Source organism: Pararge aegeria, chromosome 7, assembly GCF_905163445.1.
Source record: "Pararge aegeria chromosome 7, ilParAegt1.1, whole genome shotgun sequence".
Taxonomy (NCBI): Eukaryota; Metazoa; Arthropoda; class Insecta; order Lepidoptera; family Nymphalidae; genus Pararge; species Pararge aegeria.
In genome coordinates, this window is record NC_053186.1 from 19748999 (window position 1) to 19769580 (window position 20582).

At 36.3% G+C, this 20582-nt stretch overlaps 1 protein-coding gene across 1 annotated transcript in view; it reads right to left on the reverse strand.

The window, feature by feature from the left end:
* Window positions 1-20519, reverse strand: part of LOC120625067 (neuropeptides capa receptor-like) — a 64286-nt gene extending 43767 nt beyond the window's left edge. The window contains exons 1-2 of the mRNA XM_039891979.1: window positions 20225-20519; window positions 9211-9301 (exon numbers count right to left, since the gene is read on the reverse strand). Coding sequence (XP_039747913.1) covers window positions 9211-9301; window positions 20225-20519 — 386 coding nt within the window. The remainder of the gene's footprint in view (window positions 1-9210; window positions 9302-20224) is intronic.
* Between the last annotated feature and the right edge of the window lie 63 nt (window positions 20520-20582).

The following is a 20582-nucleotide window of genomic DNA, read 5'->3' on the forward strand; positions in this document are numbered from 1 at the left end:
ATATCGCTTGCTTCAACGGTGAAGGCAATTATCGTGAGGAAACCTGCATTTCAGAGAGTTCTACATAATGTTCTCCAAGGTGTTTCGAGTCCACCGATCCGCACTGGGCCAGCGTGGTGGACTACTTAACCTCTTCTCATTGTGGGAGGAGACCCGTGCTCTGTCGCGGACCGGTAATGGGTTGATGTGATGATGATGAGGATGAATGAAGAACCTAAAAAGGCATTATGTTTTTTTCATGTTTATAGACGAGCGCTTGACTTGATGTTTTAGACGGCCCATTGGCGCAGTTTGCAGCGACCCTGCTTTCTGAGTCAAAGGTCGTGGGTTCGATTCCCACGACTGGAAAATGTTTGTGTGATGAACATGAATGTTTTTCAGTGTCTGGGTGTTTATCTGTATATTATAAGTATTTTATGTATATTATTCATAAAAATATTCATTAGTCATCGTAGTACCCATAACACAAGCTACGCTTACTTTGGGGCTTGATGGCGATGTGTGTTTTGTCGTAGTATATTTATTTATTTGTTATAATCACACCTGATGGTAAGTGATGATGCCTAAGGTGATACTTATTCACTCTTGATTTCAAGGTACTCATATTGATAGAATGAAACTGAAACACCATTTATTCAGCTTCATCCACATCACATTGCCTGAATCCCTATTTTTCCACTTATATTATCTATATATGCAAAACCTATTATATGTGAAGAGGTTATAGTTATAACAGAATTACGCTTTATCTCTATCCGATAAGAACTATGCATTTTTCCGAGATAAAGAGTACGTTTACTCTCTGTTTGCACCGCCCCGCGCAGCCTGACGCCTCTGTCCCTCTGTCCCTAGGGTGAATACGCCCATGGTTGGCACCTACAATGTATTGTATTGTATTTATCGATATGCGTCTGTTTGTAATGCCAGAAGAAAAGCTTTGAAATACTAAATGCTTAAGCAGAAAATACACGTATAAAGAACAAAAAACTATTCTTAAAGTTATGGTCTGTTCGTCTGTCAGCCTGCCGTAATATTCTAACTTCCGTTAAGTTAGGGAATATTAAAATTTGGACGTTGGACAGGTTCCTTTTAAGGTTGGTATTTGCTACAAAAGAGTTTTTTTTTAATCTACACATGATGAGGTGTAACGGGAATAAGAACATTAAAATCGCCATAATTTTGTAAAACTTTGTTATGTTATCTAAAAACAGCCCTAAGGGGTTAAAAAATGGATTGCCAAAATTTTAGTTCCGTGTTAACGAACGGACACGATTTTATATAATCGTTCATACACGGTACGGGGTCTCCTGTCACAATGAGTATGGTTTAGGCCGTAGTCCACGCTGGTCAAGTGCGGGTGGGTAGATTTCACACGTCTTCGACCCGAGCTAGATCCCCCGCACGCACACCTAACTTTTCGATTATGCGTTTTGTTAGTTAACTGTGTACCACAGATAAAAACGATGCAAATACAATAGTAGTCAAGTATGTAGGTACGTAGTGTAATTTGGCGGCCTTATCGCTCACATAGAGATCTTGTCCAGGAAGTATTAAACAAGTGCGTAAAAATAAATGCGATAGATGCGCGTAGGTGTTATGTTGGGACGAAATCGGGACGAACCACTAGTAGTAAGTGTCAAATCCTTCAATATGAGTACCTTTAAATCAAGAGTGAATAGGCATCTTCTAGGCAAACGCGCCCCCGCTTGGACTGCATCATCACTTACCAGCAGTTGTGTTTGAAGACAAGCGCTCTTCTATAAACATAAAAAAAAAGTGTGTGTCAGCTCCGACGCACGACTGAAGTTTACTCCTTAAGTATGATTGTCGAAACATACACAAATAGAGTTTATTTAACTGAATAAAGATTAATACCATATGAAAGGGTAAATTAAAAACCCTGTGCAATTTATTCACACACGGCGGAAGTGTAACTTCTTAAAAGTACCCTACGAGAGATTGAGGTGGATGTAGAGTATCTGAACTATTAGGATAAATGTAATGTTTCTTATTTAGTTTCCATGGTAACTAGAATAGGTAAAAAAATGTATAATGTTTTCTATCTCATTCTGTCCTATACATTTATGTGTTTGTTTCTTTATCTAGATATTATTCGGTTTCCTTAGTAACTTAAATAGGAAAAATAAGTTAATTAAACGAAAGCGACGTTGCATGTTTGCGCACCACGGTTGCCGGGCATGCAACGTCGCAAAGCGAAAACGTAACGAGGTCATTCATCAGTAGATTTTACTCCTCACATTTTTCTCATAACGGGCGCCTTATATATGAAAATCGATTCTTAAGGAGTAAACTCCAAAAGTCGCTTTGTCTCGTAAAATTGCATATCTCAATTTCAGCATCGCCTTCAGTACTGCATTTTCCATATAGTATATACAAAATAAATATTTAAAGGCAAATACGTGTTACATCATGCTGAGATCCGTATAAGATGCATTATGTGTGCGATTCAAATCTTTATGTATGAGTAATTCAGAAGATTACGGCGGAGTACGCCCTTTGTTCACGGGAGTTAATCAATTCTCATTGAGCTGTGAAACTGTATGATGAAACAGCGTGACTTCACGACTCAGTAACTCAGTGAGTGCTCTTGCCTTTCATGCGTCCTTGGTCATATGGTCATGGAGATACATCGGGCCGTTGGACAGTGCACACGTCAAGGTAACATGCCTGATAGGCCACGTTATAATTATGTCTTGGTTCGATTCCAGCCTTAGTTTTTTTTTATTCCACTACAAGTTAGCCCTTGACTGCAATCTCACCTGGTTTTAAATGATGATGCAATCTAATATGGTAGCGGGTTAACCAGTTAGAGAGTACGGTTTTCATCTGATTGGTGGCTACGTGAAATCGCACGGAAACACTAAATCGCTTAGCGGTGCGTCTTTGTCTCCTCCCACCAGACCTGAGAAAATTCATAAATTATAAATTCCCAAATTGCCCCTGTGGATTCCACAAACCTCTGAGAACATTATGTAGAACCCACAGACATACCGGTTTTCTTACGTTGTTTTCCTTCACCGTCGAAGCATGATATTTTTAATAACTTAAAACGCACATAACTTAGAAACGTTAGAGGTGCGTGTTGGGATTCGAACTCGGCTCCTGAAAGTAAAGTCGAGCTCCTACATACTCCTTATATCTCTATACAAATACTAACGTTATAAGTTTATCATTTTTACAATATAATCTGTAATCAAACCACCCAGATTCACAATAAAGCGTAGGCATTGAATGGCATCTATACAGATATGTAAGTAGGTATACAATTCTTTTCAAGTGTAAGAAGATTCGCGTGGAACCCATTCGTTTCATGCATCGCCTGAAGGATTGATCGCAAGAAATAGCTGAGTAGGGTCACCAACTAGGGCTGTATTTTGCATATCTTGATTTTTATATTCACCATATTATCCTTATGTATGGTTATACATAAGGATCTCCCTCTCTTTAGTCGGTCCCTCACGACTGAGATCGTGATCACTGCTATGGCGGACTCACCATATTTACTTATTTACTTACATTATACTTATGTATAATGTGGTGAATGTGCTGTATTAGCTTTTTTTCAAAAAGTAGGTGCTTGAATAAGTAGGTAGTACTACTCAGTTTTACTCAGTATTTGTTGGTTTTAATGAATGAGCGAGTCTTATGTGTGGCTGAATGACTAGTAGAATTAGTAGAAATTAAAAAAAAACAAATTTCGTTGTAAGTATAGCAATCTATTCGACTATACCCTGTGTATATATTTAAAAACCCAATTTTGTTTAAAAAAATTATATTGAATCGAATCTATAGCTAAACCGATAAAAAATTAAAAAACGTATACGTCGCTAGATTAAAAAAAAAGGAATAATATATAATCGAATTGCCTAATAACGTCTATCAAACTTCACTTCATATGGGAGGGAGAGTTTTAGAGCGTACACCCACTACGCTGCTAACATGTGGGTCGATGGGCTTTAACAATTAATATCACCTGTTAGTTGTAATTCTCGTGACCCACAGCTTTGTAAACATGTTTTAAAAGGCGAAGAGTCAGAAATTGCCAATCTCTAAACTCTGGGCAGACACTTAAGCTCTTCTGACAGAAAAACTCAGTACCTATTATTTGCCTGACCTGGGAATCGAACCCAGGGCCTCATGATCCGTTATCGTACTTGGTAATCATTACACCAATGATTCTGTCAAAATCTTCAATTTCTCATTAAATGAATACATATACACCGATGGTAGACTGGTTGACGACTCAAATGTATGTTTACGATGTTTACCATCTCAATTGTACCTACAGCCTGATGAATAATTTCAATCAAATTAAATCGACAATACTATATGCAAATATTTACTTATATAATGATGTATTTAATAATTTACTTATTTTGTACCAAAATTAAATAAATATACTACGATATAATTCACATTGTGTATGGGTACTACTATGTATGGTATGACTGATGAATATTTTTATGAATAATATACATATTAACACCCAGCCACTAAAAAACATGTCCATCGCACTGGAATCGAACCCACTGCCACTCAGAAACGCTGCCCACTGCGTTATGTAAATAATTATACACAAGAAAACATGTGGACCAGGAAACACTTAGAGAGATATCCCTTTAAGAGATCTCTACCAGTGACCCTAGGCGGTGAGAGAAATAGAGAGGGAAGGGTACAACAAAAGAAAAGAATAAGTAGGACATATTATGCAAATGATTTTAAAAAGTAAATTAAAAAAATACAAATAAATTGATCGGTTACAAAAGCGGGCTGTACGACTTGTTGACAATCCCAAATTGTCTTGCAGTTTGCAAAAAAACTATTGTGAAGTCAGCCGTCAGGTTGCTGGAACACCGACAGTAAATCGTAGAAATGTCTTCTTTTAGCCACATCGTCTCATTGGCGTTCGGATACGTAGCGATACGCGCGTGCAACCGTGTTAACTTACTTATTTTTTTGAGTTAAACCGGTGGTTTTGGTAATAATGGCAATACATGAAGACCTGTTTAGAAAAAAAATAACCACAAAGTCATAAAGATCATTTTGAAAAATCTATATATTCTCTTTATAAGCTTATGATAACTACGAAATTATTGAGGAACATCTTCGAGATTTCAAACAAAGTTGAAAAGGAAATTGAATTTTATTTCCGTTAAATTAATGTATTTCAGTATTTATGTCACTACAACTTGAAACTTCTAGTTTTAAGGCCATATGCATTCGCGTTTTGTAATGATTCAAAAACAGTTACCAGATGTGGTGTTAACAGACAAAACTATAAATGATTAGGGTTGGTAATTAATATTTGATTGTTCATAATGAGGGTAGTGCTATGTACGAGCATATAGAGGGTATAAGGGCGCCCAAGAGAAACCGCATTACCCTTGCATTGAAAACGCTATCTTTCACCACCGACGACAATAAAATTAAGGCTAGTAACAACGGGGCTGGCTGATATGAAGTTTCATCGAAAAGGGACAGCAACACTAGAATAAACAAAATTTTCGGATGCGGCATGTTTCTTATTTAAAATCAGGGAACTTACAAAAACTACTAACATATTAAATCAATGTTTTAAGTAACATTACAACCCAGAGGGGTAATGGATTAGAAAAAAGTACGACATTACAAACTAATAGCGCATGAAAATAGGAAGACTGCTTTAGTCCAGCAGTGGACAGTAACAGGCTATTGAGATGAGATGAGATGTGATGAGAGCCTTACGAATATACGTACTTTAACTTAATTAGATTACGGGTCTTTTTATAGGGCAATGTCAGGCGAGTGGTATGAAAAATAGAATTTTTACTTTTAGTTAGAAGTTAGTAGCTTTAGATTCTTAGTTGGCAAATAGAATATTAAATCCTTTAACAACGAAACCGTGCATAAGATCTAAGAGATGTAATTAATTGCCTGTATAAATAAGTTAAGATATAAGATATAAGATATGAAAGAAAGTAGATTTTTTAATTTAATGATTGGTTAAGGCTCATGTTCATTTCTCTTTTTCGCTCACTTCTGATTTTTTCTTTGGCACGCCCTAGAGCCTAGGATTTGGCGTATTTTATGTCATTGGTGTCAAAAGATTCCTATTAGTCGTAAAAGTGACACTGGGTACATTAAAATAAAAAAAAACAACATAAAAAGAATATTTACGAAAAACAAGAAACCAGACTGCGTCAACTAAGATTATTAAAACCAAACTAAAATATTCAAATTAAAATCTTGTTTCAATGAATTTAATAAAGATGGCAGATATTGTTTATTTTAATTTTCTTTGTTCATTTATACTTAAGCCTAAATTTTGAGGATATTATATTAATCTGGGCTAAAAACAAACGCTTCAATTTTACAGCTAATACTGAGACTTTGCACTTATTTTATTCAAAACTAATGTGACAATAAGGAATTTTACCGTTAGATTCTGTTGACTTCGCAACATTAAACATTAAACTATCCCGAAGTTTTGTCGCTTCTCTTTAGAATATTTTTCTCCCAACTTCGTATAAAAAAAGAAATCTCCTGATTTTGGAGTAAAATTAATGTTCACCCAAATGATTGCCGACTCAAATCAAGTGAAAGATTTGCGTGTTCTGCATACCGCCATGAAAACATTTCAGACACCAGAATGACGTCGTAGGCGAGTTTCGGGATTGAACAGTGAAAAGGAATAACTGGTTAAGTGCACAAGATATAGGATATTCCGTAAAAAATAAAGAAAACTTCGTACTATTAATCAAAAGTTTAAATTATGAAAATTTATTTTTTATATCCGTTTTTATCAGAAATCCGATAAAGGTTTACCAGTTTAATGTAACTGCCGTAACCCTAGCTGGTTCGCAAGTTACTATGTTAGACTGCATCATCACTTGCCACCAGAAGAGTTTGCAGTGAAGGACTAATAAGGATGATTTAAATTAGAGCGTAAAGGCGATTCAATAATAATTATAATACTTTTTACCCCTGCTTAAAGACGGACACGCTTTATGGTAATAAAAGCTTTCCACGATAAAAATACGTTAATATCAACATTCAAAATAATTTTCATGAAGAGGTTAGAAAAGAGAACAACAAAAAGGCATGAATTCCCATGAATCCCAGAAACTGTATTTTCTCGGTAATTTTGAAAGTAGCCTATGTCACTCTACGGCCCAGTAACGATCTCTATGCAAAAAATCACATTAATCCATTATTCCGCTAGGATAAACCAATAGACCCATTTTCGCATTTATAATATTATAAAGATTAAAGTCTCCCTCACAGATCGGTTCGTTGTTCAAGAAAATGGCGATTTTACAACATTTCCGTTACGCGCAATCTTTTATGAGTGAGCACGTTTATAAATTGTGATCCTCACATAAAAAGTTGTATCAGCATTTTTCGCTTAGAAACTTTTCGGTTAAAACGCGTAGCTAATGGCTACATAAAGAAACGTTCGTATGGGATTCACTTTGATTATGTAACCTGCGTAAAGGAAAACGTAATTTCGTGAAAGGTTTACGGAAAATTAACGTTACGATAAATAAAGCACTTTAAATGTTTCTACATTATGTTTAGCTCGGAGAACGTACGAGCGAAAAAAATTGTTATTGTGGTCTACAAAACATTAATATTGGCAACTACGACTTCCTTTGCGGATGGTCAAAATAGATAATGGCTTAGCAATACGTGCCACCAAAAGAAGATCAAGCTGCAGCAACGAGAACAATACTGTGGGCAATTGACAATGTCTTCAAAGCTTTAAAGCTGTGTTTTTAAGTAGTTGGTCCCGGCCCGGCCTGGCAGAAGCAATTTGGAAATTTATAACTTCTGAATTTTCTCTAGTCCAGTCTGGTGGGAGGCTTCGGCCGTGGCTAGTTACCACCCTACCACCATACCACCTACTACCATTTCTACATTTTACTTTTTATGAGGTAGGTCCTAGTTTTACCTGTACAAGTCGGTTCTTTTTTTGTCAAAAATATTTTTATGTACACCTAGCCGTTAGGTATTGGTAAATTCTACTATGTAGAGTTTCTAATCTGCATATTAAGGTTCTATGAAGGAGGACGGGCCGCAGCATCCTCTGTGCTTCTACTACCATCTACTGCCACCACCACCACCACCCGTCTGCCCAGCGTGGTGATTTCAGGCAAACCCTTCCTTTGGAAGAGGCCTTTACTCCAACAGTGAATTTTAGGTTTACTTTTATAGACTACAAAGTCTATACATTTTAGTTGGCACTCTTAGCCCACGACGATTACTCGACCTTGGAGGTGTTTTTTTTAACTTCTTTAATTGGGTTTATGTTTTATAATGTATTGAGTCGTATCGCTAATAACGTTAAAGTTCGTCAGCCAAAATTGAAGCGTGGTAGGCCTGCGCCAACGAGTGAGATGTTAGTATACCAAATAAATAAATAGGTAAACTATGACAGTACACACTTCGTAATCTAGGCCCACAGTTAGCATAGCTCATGTTATGGATACTTAGATGATATTTTTATAAATGATTTACATAAATACTTATAATATATACACTGAAAAACCATACATGTTCACCGCATAAACATTTTCCAGTTGTGGGAATCGCACCCACGGCCTTGGACTCTGAAAGCAGGTCGCTGCCTACTGCGTCAATCGGCCGTCGACGGTAATTAGGATGATGATGATGATGTAATATGTAATTATTTCTTTATCATATCAACCCATTACCAGCCCACAACAGGACACGAGTCTCCTTTCACAATGAGAAGGGCTTAAGGCTGTAGTCCACCACGCTGACCCAGTGCGGATTGGTGGACTTCGCACACCTTTGAGAAAATTATGGAGAACTCTTAGGCATGCAGGTTTCCTTACGTTGTTTTCCTTCACCGTTGAAGCAAGTGATATTTTGCTTGATTAAACCGCACATAACTTTTAAAAGTTCGACTTGAACTCGGACTTGGCCCCACGTAAGTGAAGTGGAAGTCCTACCTACTGGGCTAGTAAAAAATACTCGTAAAACTTATAACCAAACTTATTCCTGTGTCGCCATGCGCTCGTGGAATGGTGCCAAGAATGCTGGCTGCACCCGCGCGTTGAACAGCCAGGCTGATCCCTTATACAAAAAATGAGCCAGCTCCTCTGTCACCAGTAGAGATATCAACCGTGGTTATATCTCGTAAGAATAGCCTTGGTCATGGTTAGGTACAATATGTAGGATACTAACGCTTCTGAGATGAGCGCGCGCAGTTTGCAGAACACCACCCCGAGGCTGTAGGGGTACTGGTGCCAGTACACTGATAAGTCGTTCGGCAGACCTGCGGACAAGAAAGGGGCATTTTTATTTACTAGAAATGGCAACAGTCAAATCAATTCAATTAATTTCTTTTTTGAATTTGGATTAGTTTATTCCTACTAAAATGTTATTTTTAGTTTGCTTTAGTTAACCTACAAAATGGAAATCACGGTACGTATATAACAACTCTAAATTAAAATAATATTAACAAATATTATATCTTATCATATACTAGATCTGCCCTGCGGCTTCGCCCGCGTTAATTCCGGAATGCAGCGTATTGCTACACAGTCCACACCGACCTCAATAAATCAGATACCAAACGTAAAGTTTTTCAATCGTACTTGAAGTGCCAAATAAAAAAAAACTATGATATTAAGTACAGATAGTATTGCAACATATGTAAACAAATGTAAAAGGTGTAAGCGAATAATGTACCTATGTGTTGTTGCTCTTGAAGCTTTAGGTTACCCACAATTGTAACCTTCAGTCAAAACATTGCCAATCGCAAATGCCCGTCCCTCAGGACCTACTCCCGTTTTGCCTTATTTAAAATACTTGGAATTCTTTAGTCGTAGCTGTCCTAGTACTGAAGTCTTCATAGATGTTGCAACACTTTATCTATTCAGTATCGATAAGCCTTAAGAGAAAATTAGCTGCTGGCTCTGAGTGTTCTGTCCTCAATCTCCAATCATATTCATCAGATCTACGCGAAATTTCGGAAAAACTAAACTGATAGTATTACCTATCCAATACCAAAAAATATTTAAACCGGTTAACATTTGACGGAGTTTATAGTGTTAAATCGTCAAACACTTTCATCCCCTCTCCCAAAGTAACTGAGCTGTATTTCGGGATAAAAGGTATCCTATGTCCCACCTACATCGAAGTATGAACTCAAATCGTGCAAAGTTCCATTTGAATTAATTAAGTAGTTTCAGCGTTATGCGCGGTCCAGATACAGATAGCCAGACAGACAGACACGAATGAAAAAAATACAGTATAGGTTATGAGTGCCTTCCAAAAAAATCTAAAAATTTCAATGTACAGAATTAGTTATAGTTTTAATATAAATATATATATAGATATTGGTTTCGTGTGTTGTTTAAATTAGTTCAAATTATATGGGTTTCAGGGTAGATATTTGAAAATCACTGACAGACCCGCCAATTTAATTATGGGATACAGATGTTTAGATAGTGTTGGTTCCGTAATCCCAGTGGAGATCTCAGTAGAGGTTCATAAAAGAGCAAGCTTGTAAACCCATAATCCGTTTATCTAAACTTTGTTTGACAACTGTACGGTAGAACATTCGAACATAGTCAATATATCCCACACACACAATCAAGAGCAATCGAGATGAAACAAATAAAGGGTCCTTATTGTTATAGCAAATTAAATTTATCGTCGACATCGTCGTTGCGAAGTAATTCGTAAAGAAAACTGAAGATATAATTTTCCTCGCATCTACAGATGTGCCAGCAAGTCGGCTGTATGTGTTTTGTGTGGACGTAGCTGAAATCATCATTTCGTGAGCACATCAACAATATTGAAGTGGCTTTTTATAGTGATAATTGACGAACCAGGCGGATAGTCCATCTGATGGTAAGTGGAAAACCATTCGCAAGGCAGGCAAGGAACACGTCCCGCAACGTGCCTTCCTACCTAAGGCATAGTTGTTCAGCCTAATGAGCCTGTAATTACACCGGCAACCAAGCCCTTCAAACCGAGACACTGTATTGCAATAATGCTGCTTGGCGGCACAAACAAACATGGAAGCATACTTCCCCGGATTTGCTCGGTCACGAAAAGCTCTACTACTACTGTAAAAATAACTCTTCGCCTTCTTTACTTTAGCTAAAGAGTTATTGTTAGCGTTTGGGAAGCTTTGATTTTGACCTTCGGGATTTCCTTTTTTGTGTTTTAACTTTTATTTAATTTAAATTTGGAAAATTGATAAAATGATTAAAGAAAAATTGTTGCACGCTAATCTTGGCAGGATATGTGACACTCATAAAAATTAATTCACACCAATGTAAACATGTTGCATGTACCATATTCAAGCAAATTATAAATGGATTGAAATCCCTCACTTTCTAAGACCTAAATTCTTCAAACAATGCGTGTTGCCAGTGATAAAACGAAACGTGGTCGCTAATTGAGTGCTTCATGAGAAGGCGCATAGTCACTCAGCGACTTATTCTAGGTAATCTCATCGTGATAAGAAGAAGCTAAATTAAGATATTTGTAGAAGAACCAGACATAGCTATAATTAACTATAAATAAATAAATATACTACGACAATACACACAGCGCCATCTAGCCCCAAAGTAAGCGTAGCTTGTGTTATGGGAACTAAGATGACTGAAGAATATTTTTATGAATATAATACACATAAATACTTATAATATACACATAAAAACCTAGACACTGAAAAACATTCATGTTCATCACACAAACATTTTTCCAGTTGTGGGATTCGAACCCACCGCGTTGGACGCAGAAAGCAAGGTCGCTGCCCACTGCGCCAACCGGCTGTCAAATATATAATTGGCAATGAGCGGGACACGTAGTCCTCGATGGACGTTGGACGACGCACTGGTGATTACGATGATGTTTTCTTTATCTTAGGGATCCTTATATTATATGATAATTAATGGTTATATGACACATTCAGTATACATAGACCACAACCGCAAAATAAATAAAATCGTAAAAATTTGTCGAATTTGATAACAAATTAAACGTCTTATCATTTAAAATGCTTAACTGGCGAGTATTTTTAGTATATATATATTAGTAAATATCTATTTATATTATAGGTTATGCGAATAATTTTTCTACGCTACTCGTTCAATACCCAAGACCATTTTTATTACACAAGTTAAAAAAAAAACCTTCTCGAACGAAGAACCTTCTCGAAGCATACAAAACAGAATTAAAGCTATCTCTTGTTTAATAACTCCATTCGAAATATGAAACTTTGGAAGTGGATTTCATCTACAAAGTACGCTAGCGGAGTTGACAATATTGGAAAGAGCTGCAATTCAGAAATTTAGAAACCGACGGTATGAAAGCCTACGTAATTCCGGCAACAGCTCAGCTTGCCGTATCTGAGTTGTTGTGACCAATATTGTCAACTTGTCTAGCGTACCTACTTTGTAAATGAAATACACTTCCAAATATATCCATATTTCGAATGGAGTTCTTTAACAAGGGATAGCTTTTATAGTGTGTAATTTAAAAGAGCGTAGTTACGTAGAAACAGTCCCTAATTGTGTACATTTGAAGTTAAAAGTATACTTTTTATTACACAAGCTCGGAAAGGCTTTCTTTATTGTAGCGTAGAAAAATGATTCGCACAACCTATAACATTATACTTCATTAAAACTAGATAATACTAGTTAAAGCAATATTAAATTATAAAAAATACTTTTATAGATAAGTAATATAATAAAGACGGAAAGGTAAAATAAGTTGTATTTCTTAAAGTTATGCACTAATAATATCATCGCTATATTGAAATGAATTGTTGTTAAGTTTTGCACGATTTTTTTTCTGCTCATTTTAAGCATTTGCGCCAACTTAAACCTCTGCAGCTTGGCATAACCAGTAACTAGTATTAGTATAATGTTTTAGTATTTGAAATAACTTGACTCTCAACCAGAGTTTTCGATTTACACTTGATCTGAGAAAAGATAGCTGCCTTCTTCGGTTGGGCGTGCAAGTCGGCATGTCTGTAAGACGTACAAGCTGTTCATTATGGTGTCGGGGCGAGACCATTTCAATATTGATCAAATCTAAAATATGCTTTGTTTAAATAAAGACATTCCTATTCCTAGGGGTGACATTCATTGAATTAAACTCATAAGATGAGGCATAATTATCTTCAAACAATGCTATATTAATAACAAGTTTTACACGCCGTCCACTTTTAATTTTTTTTTAATCCCACAGGAAGTGCTTATGATCCTGGAAACAAATTATCATCTAACTGTTTCAACTATGCAAGCTTTCTCTATGTAAAGTTATTTATTTTAAATCTCCCGGGAATGACACCTTAGAGCTTTTCCGAGAAAGAAAGTTACTATTTCCATTCCCAGTTTGCCAGCTACATTTGTAAAATTTCATCAAAATTGGTGCAGTGGTTGAGACTAACGTAGGTAACAAACAGACAAATTCCGGCAATTATATTATATGTAGTCATATATACCTAGTCGCAATGAAAAACAATTTAAAAAAACTTGAAATTAACCGGCTGATTGGCCCAGTGGGCAGCGACCCTGCTTTCTGAGTCCAAGGCCGTGGGTTCGATTCCCATAAATGGGCAATGTCTGTGTGATGAACATGAATGATTTTCTGTGACTGGGTGTTTATCGGTATACTATGAGGACTTATGTATATTGTTCATAAAAATATCATCCGTCACCTAAGTACCCATAACACAAGCTATGCTTACTTTGGGGCCAGTCATAAGTGTGTTTCTTTTTTTTTTAATTAACTATAGGCCAGCGTTTGACGACAATCATGCCCGTTAGAAAGCAATGATGAGGTCTAGGTTGGAGCACGCTTGCCCAGAAAAAGCCTATTCACTCTAGCCTTGAAGGCACTCAAATTATACGTGGCAGGAAACACAGTTGCCGGGAGGGCGTTCCACATCTTAGCGGCACGTAACAGAAACGTGGATAAAAAACGTTTCGTGCATAAGGATGCCACCGCTCACGGTGTCTCGCTGTTCTGTGGTAGAACGGCGAAGGAGGAACAAAATTGTGAAATTCCTGAGCACACTCACCGAAGTATATCCCGTAAAAACCGATAAACAGGCAACATTGCGTCGGTGCTGGAGACTATGTAGTTTCGATTGTGTTAACGAATTGTCGCCTATAATTCTCCTGGCACGACGATCCACCGAATCTAAAACTTCAAGCTTGAATTTATTATTATTTAGAAATGTAAAAGAAAACGTGGCCAAATTTTAATAAATTTATATAGACTAAGAATGTCTTGTAGGTATTTGATTCGTGTTTGTTACATAAAAAACAAAATTGAAAGAGATTAAAAGAAATTAAAATTAAAATTGGGGGCAGCTATGTAAGATTAAAGTTGATATTTTTTATAAGTAGTTGGGCTAATGGAAAACGCCGCAGTTCGTATATTTTATAAATAATGTACCGCCATAAGTCCACACCCTTTTCAATTACGCGTCAATACGCCGCATGGGTATGGTGCACATCGGTGCAATAAATTGCGATCATAAAACAAAATTACAACCATATTGTAAGCGTTTAAAGCGTCCCTAATAGAAAAGAGTAAGATAAGTTCTACAGGAGCCTTCTAGACAGAGCAACGTGATGTAAGCACCTAAACTACGGGCGCCAGTTAGGGTCTTTTAAATTATCATACATTAATAAATCAAAAAACTACTGTATCTCTTAAGCAAACCAAATAAATAATGAATAAAAGGAACAATAAAAATATTACATATATTAAGAAAAAAAATGTTCATATTTATAATAATTATACGATAAATACTAAAGAAATAGATAAAAGAATATACTTTATTTAATATATTAAATATTTTCTGTCGAAAAGCAACATTTGGTCAAGTGAAAATGATGATGAGGACCACGGATGCCGGAACCATATAAAAAATAAGTATTACACGGCTTTACTTTAATTATGGTATATAGGGTACAGGTAAGTACCGGGGTACAGGAGCAATTTATGCTCGTCACAATAAAGGAGCTGATGGTGAAGTGCCGGGAACTCCTCAACTTTTAATGTGTGAAAAGCAATATTTAGTAAAAGATTTTGGAAAATACACATTTGGCTATTATAACTCAGATATAATTATTGCAAATCAATTTACAAAGCATGAAAAAAACAATTTGACAAAAAACCGACTTTGTAAAACAACTAAAAAGCAAGAAATAAATATTTTCTACAACATATTATGTCGGTGGTAAGATAAATGTGGAAAACTACTAGATACTTTCCTATTTTCCTATTTACGAAAAATAAAATACGAAAATTTTATTAACGCGATATTCTATTTTATCAGCAACGCCTGTTCCCATAAGAGAGATACGTAGATATGATGAATATTGGTGTGAACAATTTGCGACAACGTAATCTGACAAATTGCGCACTGGCCCATCAGCACCAATCTAATTTAGGCCTCCTCTCTCATGGGCGAGGGATATTCTTTAAATGACAAAATGGTCTGGCACTGGCTAGCTTAGAAAAGTGACAATGAGAATTTTTCCTTCTACGTAATTTAGGTGAAAAAAATACTACATTAAGAAAGAAAGAAAGAAAAACTTTATTTGGATATACACACACTAGAATTAAAATACAACTTAATAGTCTACACAACAATTATTATAGGAACGGTGTGATCCCAAAATGGTCTTCACTCAGCATGTTTGCAGTGCCTGTTAAGACACAGCGCTGATCTTCCGTGAAGCCAGACGTGACGTTTGGACGGTAGGCACTGTCAGAGCGACGCTTAAAAACTATGGGTACAATAATACAATTTAAAAGTAATATAAAATTAAAAAATAAGAAGTGTAATAATAAATAAAAAATAATATAAAAGATTTGTATACATATATAATATTTTGTTACGATCGAACCGATAAAAAAAATAAAAAATAATAATAATAAAAAATAAAAATAATAAACACACTTAGGCACCCTTTTTCAAATATTTTGTTGTTGGAAAAGATATTCTCTTAATTTCTTTTTAAAAGAGAGTTTAGACATGCTAATATCTCTTAATGGCGGAGGTAGGTCGTTCCAACATTTAGTAGCCGCGAATTTAAAACTACCACGAAAACCTACTACCATAAAAGGCAAATTTTTTTTTTTTTTGTAAGGCTGATATCTCCTGATTTTATTCCCTATTTATACCTTTGTGGATAAAACTTTTATAAATCCTTAAACAAGTATTTTACTCTGCAACCTAACAAGCAAAAAGCAAACAATAAAAAAAATATTTCCTCATTAGAATATCAGTACGTACATCGATATAACTAAAAAAAATACGGTCTTTCACATACTCGGTCGGCCCCTATTTAACCCCTTAGTGATGAAAATTAAAAAAGTTATATCGTAATATAGCCTATATCAAACTTAGGGCTCGATTCAATGTGGCGTCTTAAATTTGAATCAAATAAAATATAAATATTTCAGACTAAGAAATGTATCGACTTTAGTATAGATCTCAAAAACTGAAATCTCATCACCTCTCAGAATTAGCCGTTGTTCATCAACAGCGTGAAGTTAGCGACTCTCATTAAGTAATCGTATTTTATTGCTTTTGTGTCTCTTTAACACGGCCGACACTATTTAGTATTGAACGCAAGTCATCGGGTAGGACAGAATGATCAGTGATCCCAAGAGTATAAGTTGAGGACAAAACTCAAACTTATCAACAAGGAATCCTTACCTTTTGATTACATTCTCACTGTTTCCGAAACCGGTTCAACTTGTCAAGGAAAGTTTTACATTTAATAAATCACCAATTAACGGGCAGTGAGCTTCAAATAATTCTAAAGTCTACTAGAAACATAATAGTGTCGTGTCGCACGCATCGTTATTTGTTTTTATACAATGAAGAGCTTTCGCTTCACTTTATATCTTTCTTCTAGCTCATGTAACGAAATGTGCCCACGTTTGACTTTCTTGCTACTTATCTACTCTCATTTCATTTAATCTCTAATAAAATATCGAACCGCCGAAGAAGTTTAATTTTAAAAAGAATCATCATCGTCATTAACCCATTACAGGGCAAGGGTCTCTTCTCAGATTGAGATGGGTTTAGGCTAAGAGCGGATTGGTAGACTTCACACGCGGTTAAAAACAGTATGGAGAACTCTCAGGCATGCAGGTTTCTTTGCAATGTTTTCCTTCACCGTTTGAAGAAATTGATATTAAAATTGTTTGCTTTCGTGGGCCCAAACTCGGTCTACACGAAAGGAAAGCTGAAACTTTAGTAGGCTATCACCGCTCCAAAAAAGAAAAGAATAATATCAATAACAAAAGGGCCGGTCTAACTTGTGAATGTTAGGCATGCTACTGGATACAATGCCGTAGCCCTTTCAGAACAGCTCTTTCCCTCTTAAGTCAAAGACAAAACGCAGCTTTGAACTTGCATTAGTATTGGCGTTAAAGTTTGCTTCCTAAATGCGAACAATCACATAAGCGCGCTTTTAATTTTACCGATTCAATCTAAGCTGTGCCCTTTTTCGCCGGTAATGTGTTGTTAAGATGATTATTTTCATTAATTTCAGGTTAAAAACCCATATTTTACAAAATGTTTGGCCACAATCAATAATGTGAAAATATGAAAGCTACGAGTTAGTTCGTATTAGTAAAAAAATTAACATAAGTATTCAAATTCCTCTCCATGAATAGATTGGAATTAGATATGTATTGGAACTGTCAATAAAATGTTGTTGGTTCTGTGACACCTTGACGAATCGTTATTTCATCAAAGCTTCAAAGGAAATAACGAGAAATGTTGCGTGTTTTTGAAACCAATTGAATTTATTTTGCGGAATGTTTGTAATTGGGTGTATAACTGGATTCAATGGAATCGAACTCTTAGGACTTTATGCCAAAATGTTTAATTTTATGTGACGATGAAACATGTTAACACAAGTAAAAGATTTATAAATTATACTAGTTTCGCCTTAAATTAAAGTTACCGCGTTAAAAGGAAAATACATATAAGCGTAACGTAAATTATTGCATAACATTGAAAATTAACCGATTAGAAGTGTCTGTTTTTGATTTCGAAATAACTGCCTCTGTCATTTTAATGATATTATTTGTAAGACAAAACATTATTCTTAATGAAAAAAAAGTTGAAATTAACAATCGACTTCATTCTGCATTTCTATGGGAAAGATATACAAGTCTTTCGTGGGATTACAAAGTATTGCTCTCATAATATGATTCCTCAGGTTTTGTTAACCCAACCGATGTATATAACTCTCACTATATTTTAAAATGAATGTTAAATTGTGAATTGTTTATGGTTTAAAAGAGCAACTGCTAAATTTTTTGCCGCCTTCTTTTCGGTACAAGGCGCCTATTTCTTGTCGGCTTCTATCGGTAAATAACGGTGGTAGAACAGACAAAGTTGAGGGAGCAGGCCTACCAAAGACATTGATGGTCATAAAGACTTCAGACTGAGCCGTTTTCGTTATTCCCAATATGGAACGGTGGACAGTTAAAGCCAGGCCGATTATCCTACAAATTGACGCATACATTACTTTGCAGACATTAGGAAAAAACAAACGTTACAGTACATATAACCCATATGTACTGTAACGAAATGGAAGATGCTATGCACACTATCTTCAATTGCGTGAATAAGGACAAGGAAAAACTTGAAATTATTGCACAAATTGGAAAGAATACATAAAATGTTCAAGTCGAAAAAAACTGGCTGACTGTCGCAAACTATTTAGAGACAAACTTTTATACGAAAAAAGGAGAAATAAGAGCAGAAAGACACAAAAATTTAAGAACACTGTCGCGTTGTAGACCAAATGACGGGTCACAATAAATGAGGTGACCTGGGGGTTTTAGTCAGAAGAACTCCGGCACTACCTTCCGACACGCCGCTGGGTGTCCATAAGGATTTCCCTTCCTGTATAATAAAAAAAAAAGACAGGATTGAGGTTGACAAAGGTGCGTGAGTTGACAAGAGTAATCCAGAGTTGACTAATGGATTTTGAACTTTGCTGAGATGAATACTTGAACGAAAGAATAATCAAACAAAAGTTTTTCAAATGTTTGCCTGTGTTTCAATAGACTAGTGTTTGGAACGGCTGAACCGATTTTAACGGGACTCTTAGAGCATAGGCTTTTGTTAAGGAAATCTGCCCGAATTGGGGTCGGAAGATTGTAACGGTTCACCGTTTTTAATAGCACTTTATAATTCAGAAGGTCGATTCAAGCGATGGTTCTAAATTCCATGAAGTTTGTAACTGTTCTTTTCAAAAAGCAAGAAAAGAGAAATACAATTACGGCAATATGCGATCGACTTAATTGTACTACTTTTTTGTAAATAAACGAATTTCGATCAACAGCTTTGTTTTCCGATTGCCTATCACACAGATTTTCAGATTTACGGTTTAATCTGGAAATCATTTAGTTATATTTGTGCCTAATTTATTTTCCGTTTCACTGCCATCGCCTATCTGATACCAGTTAATATTCATTAAGGATTTGGAAACCGATTTACCGAAATCGAGTCGGCCGCCTTCCCGTCAAATATGCTGAATACTAATTTATTACCAATTTGGACGGGTCTGATCTTAGATAAAAGATCTTGACGATGATTTGGCTTAGATTTGTTAAAGTAAATCTGTCAATTTTACAGATAAAACCATATTGATCTAGACATATCGAACCCCTCTGAAACGGCTTGCCCGATTTTTATGAAATTTTGTATGGCAGGAGGCAAAAATTTTATCCCTCGATTATGTACCCAAGGTATATAATTAACGTGTCCACCTGCTAAAGCACGGGAACTTGGAATAGGAGAAGTTTAACCCTGTTTATTACAGCACACATATTATTTGGATATTATTTCCACTTGTGCGCCAGTACTCTGAGAGTTGATAAAGCTGTGGGAGAATATTAATTTTTATCTTTTCCCCGGGGATATAATTTTCTCCTGCCCCTGCCGTGCTGGGTGTTAGAATGGCCTCTCAAGAATTCTATATTAATGATTATCCCAAAATATTTTTAAAATAGTATGTGAGAATATAAGATTTAATGAATGCTAAACTGTCGTGTTAACAGCCGTGTCAACTAGAAATGATCGAAGTTGATGAAACGGAAAATTTTGCAAATTGCAACGCTGGACACTGAAATCGTAGCCGATCATCGTGAGGCAGATCTGCAGCGGCGCCGGCTGATGACTCACCGAACAGCAGCAGCAGCAGGTCGCTGAGCGCCAGGCTGAACAGGTAGTAGTTGGTGTCGCTGCGCATGGCGGGGTGGCGCACGATCACGACGCACACGGCCACGTTGCCCGCCACGCCCGTGAGGCAGATCAGCAGCAGCGCCACGGTGATAGGCACGATGCGGGTGAGCGGCAGCCGGCGCGGGCCCATTATGCACCACAGCATCTCGTCCTCGCTGCAGTCGAACGCGGTCAGGTTGGTGCAGCGCGCGTAGAACTGTTCCGAGGTCTCGTTGGGGCGAAGAAACTCCTCCATGCTTACTTCAATTTTTAAGATATTTTTTATGTTTAAGACATTACTAATATTTACTCATTCAAT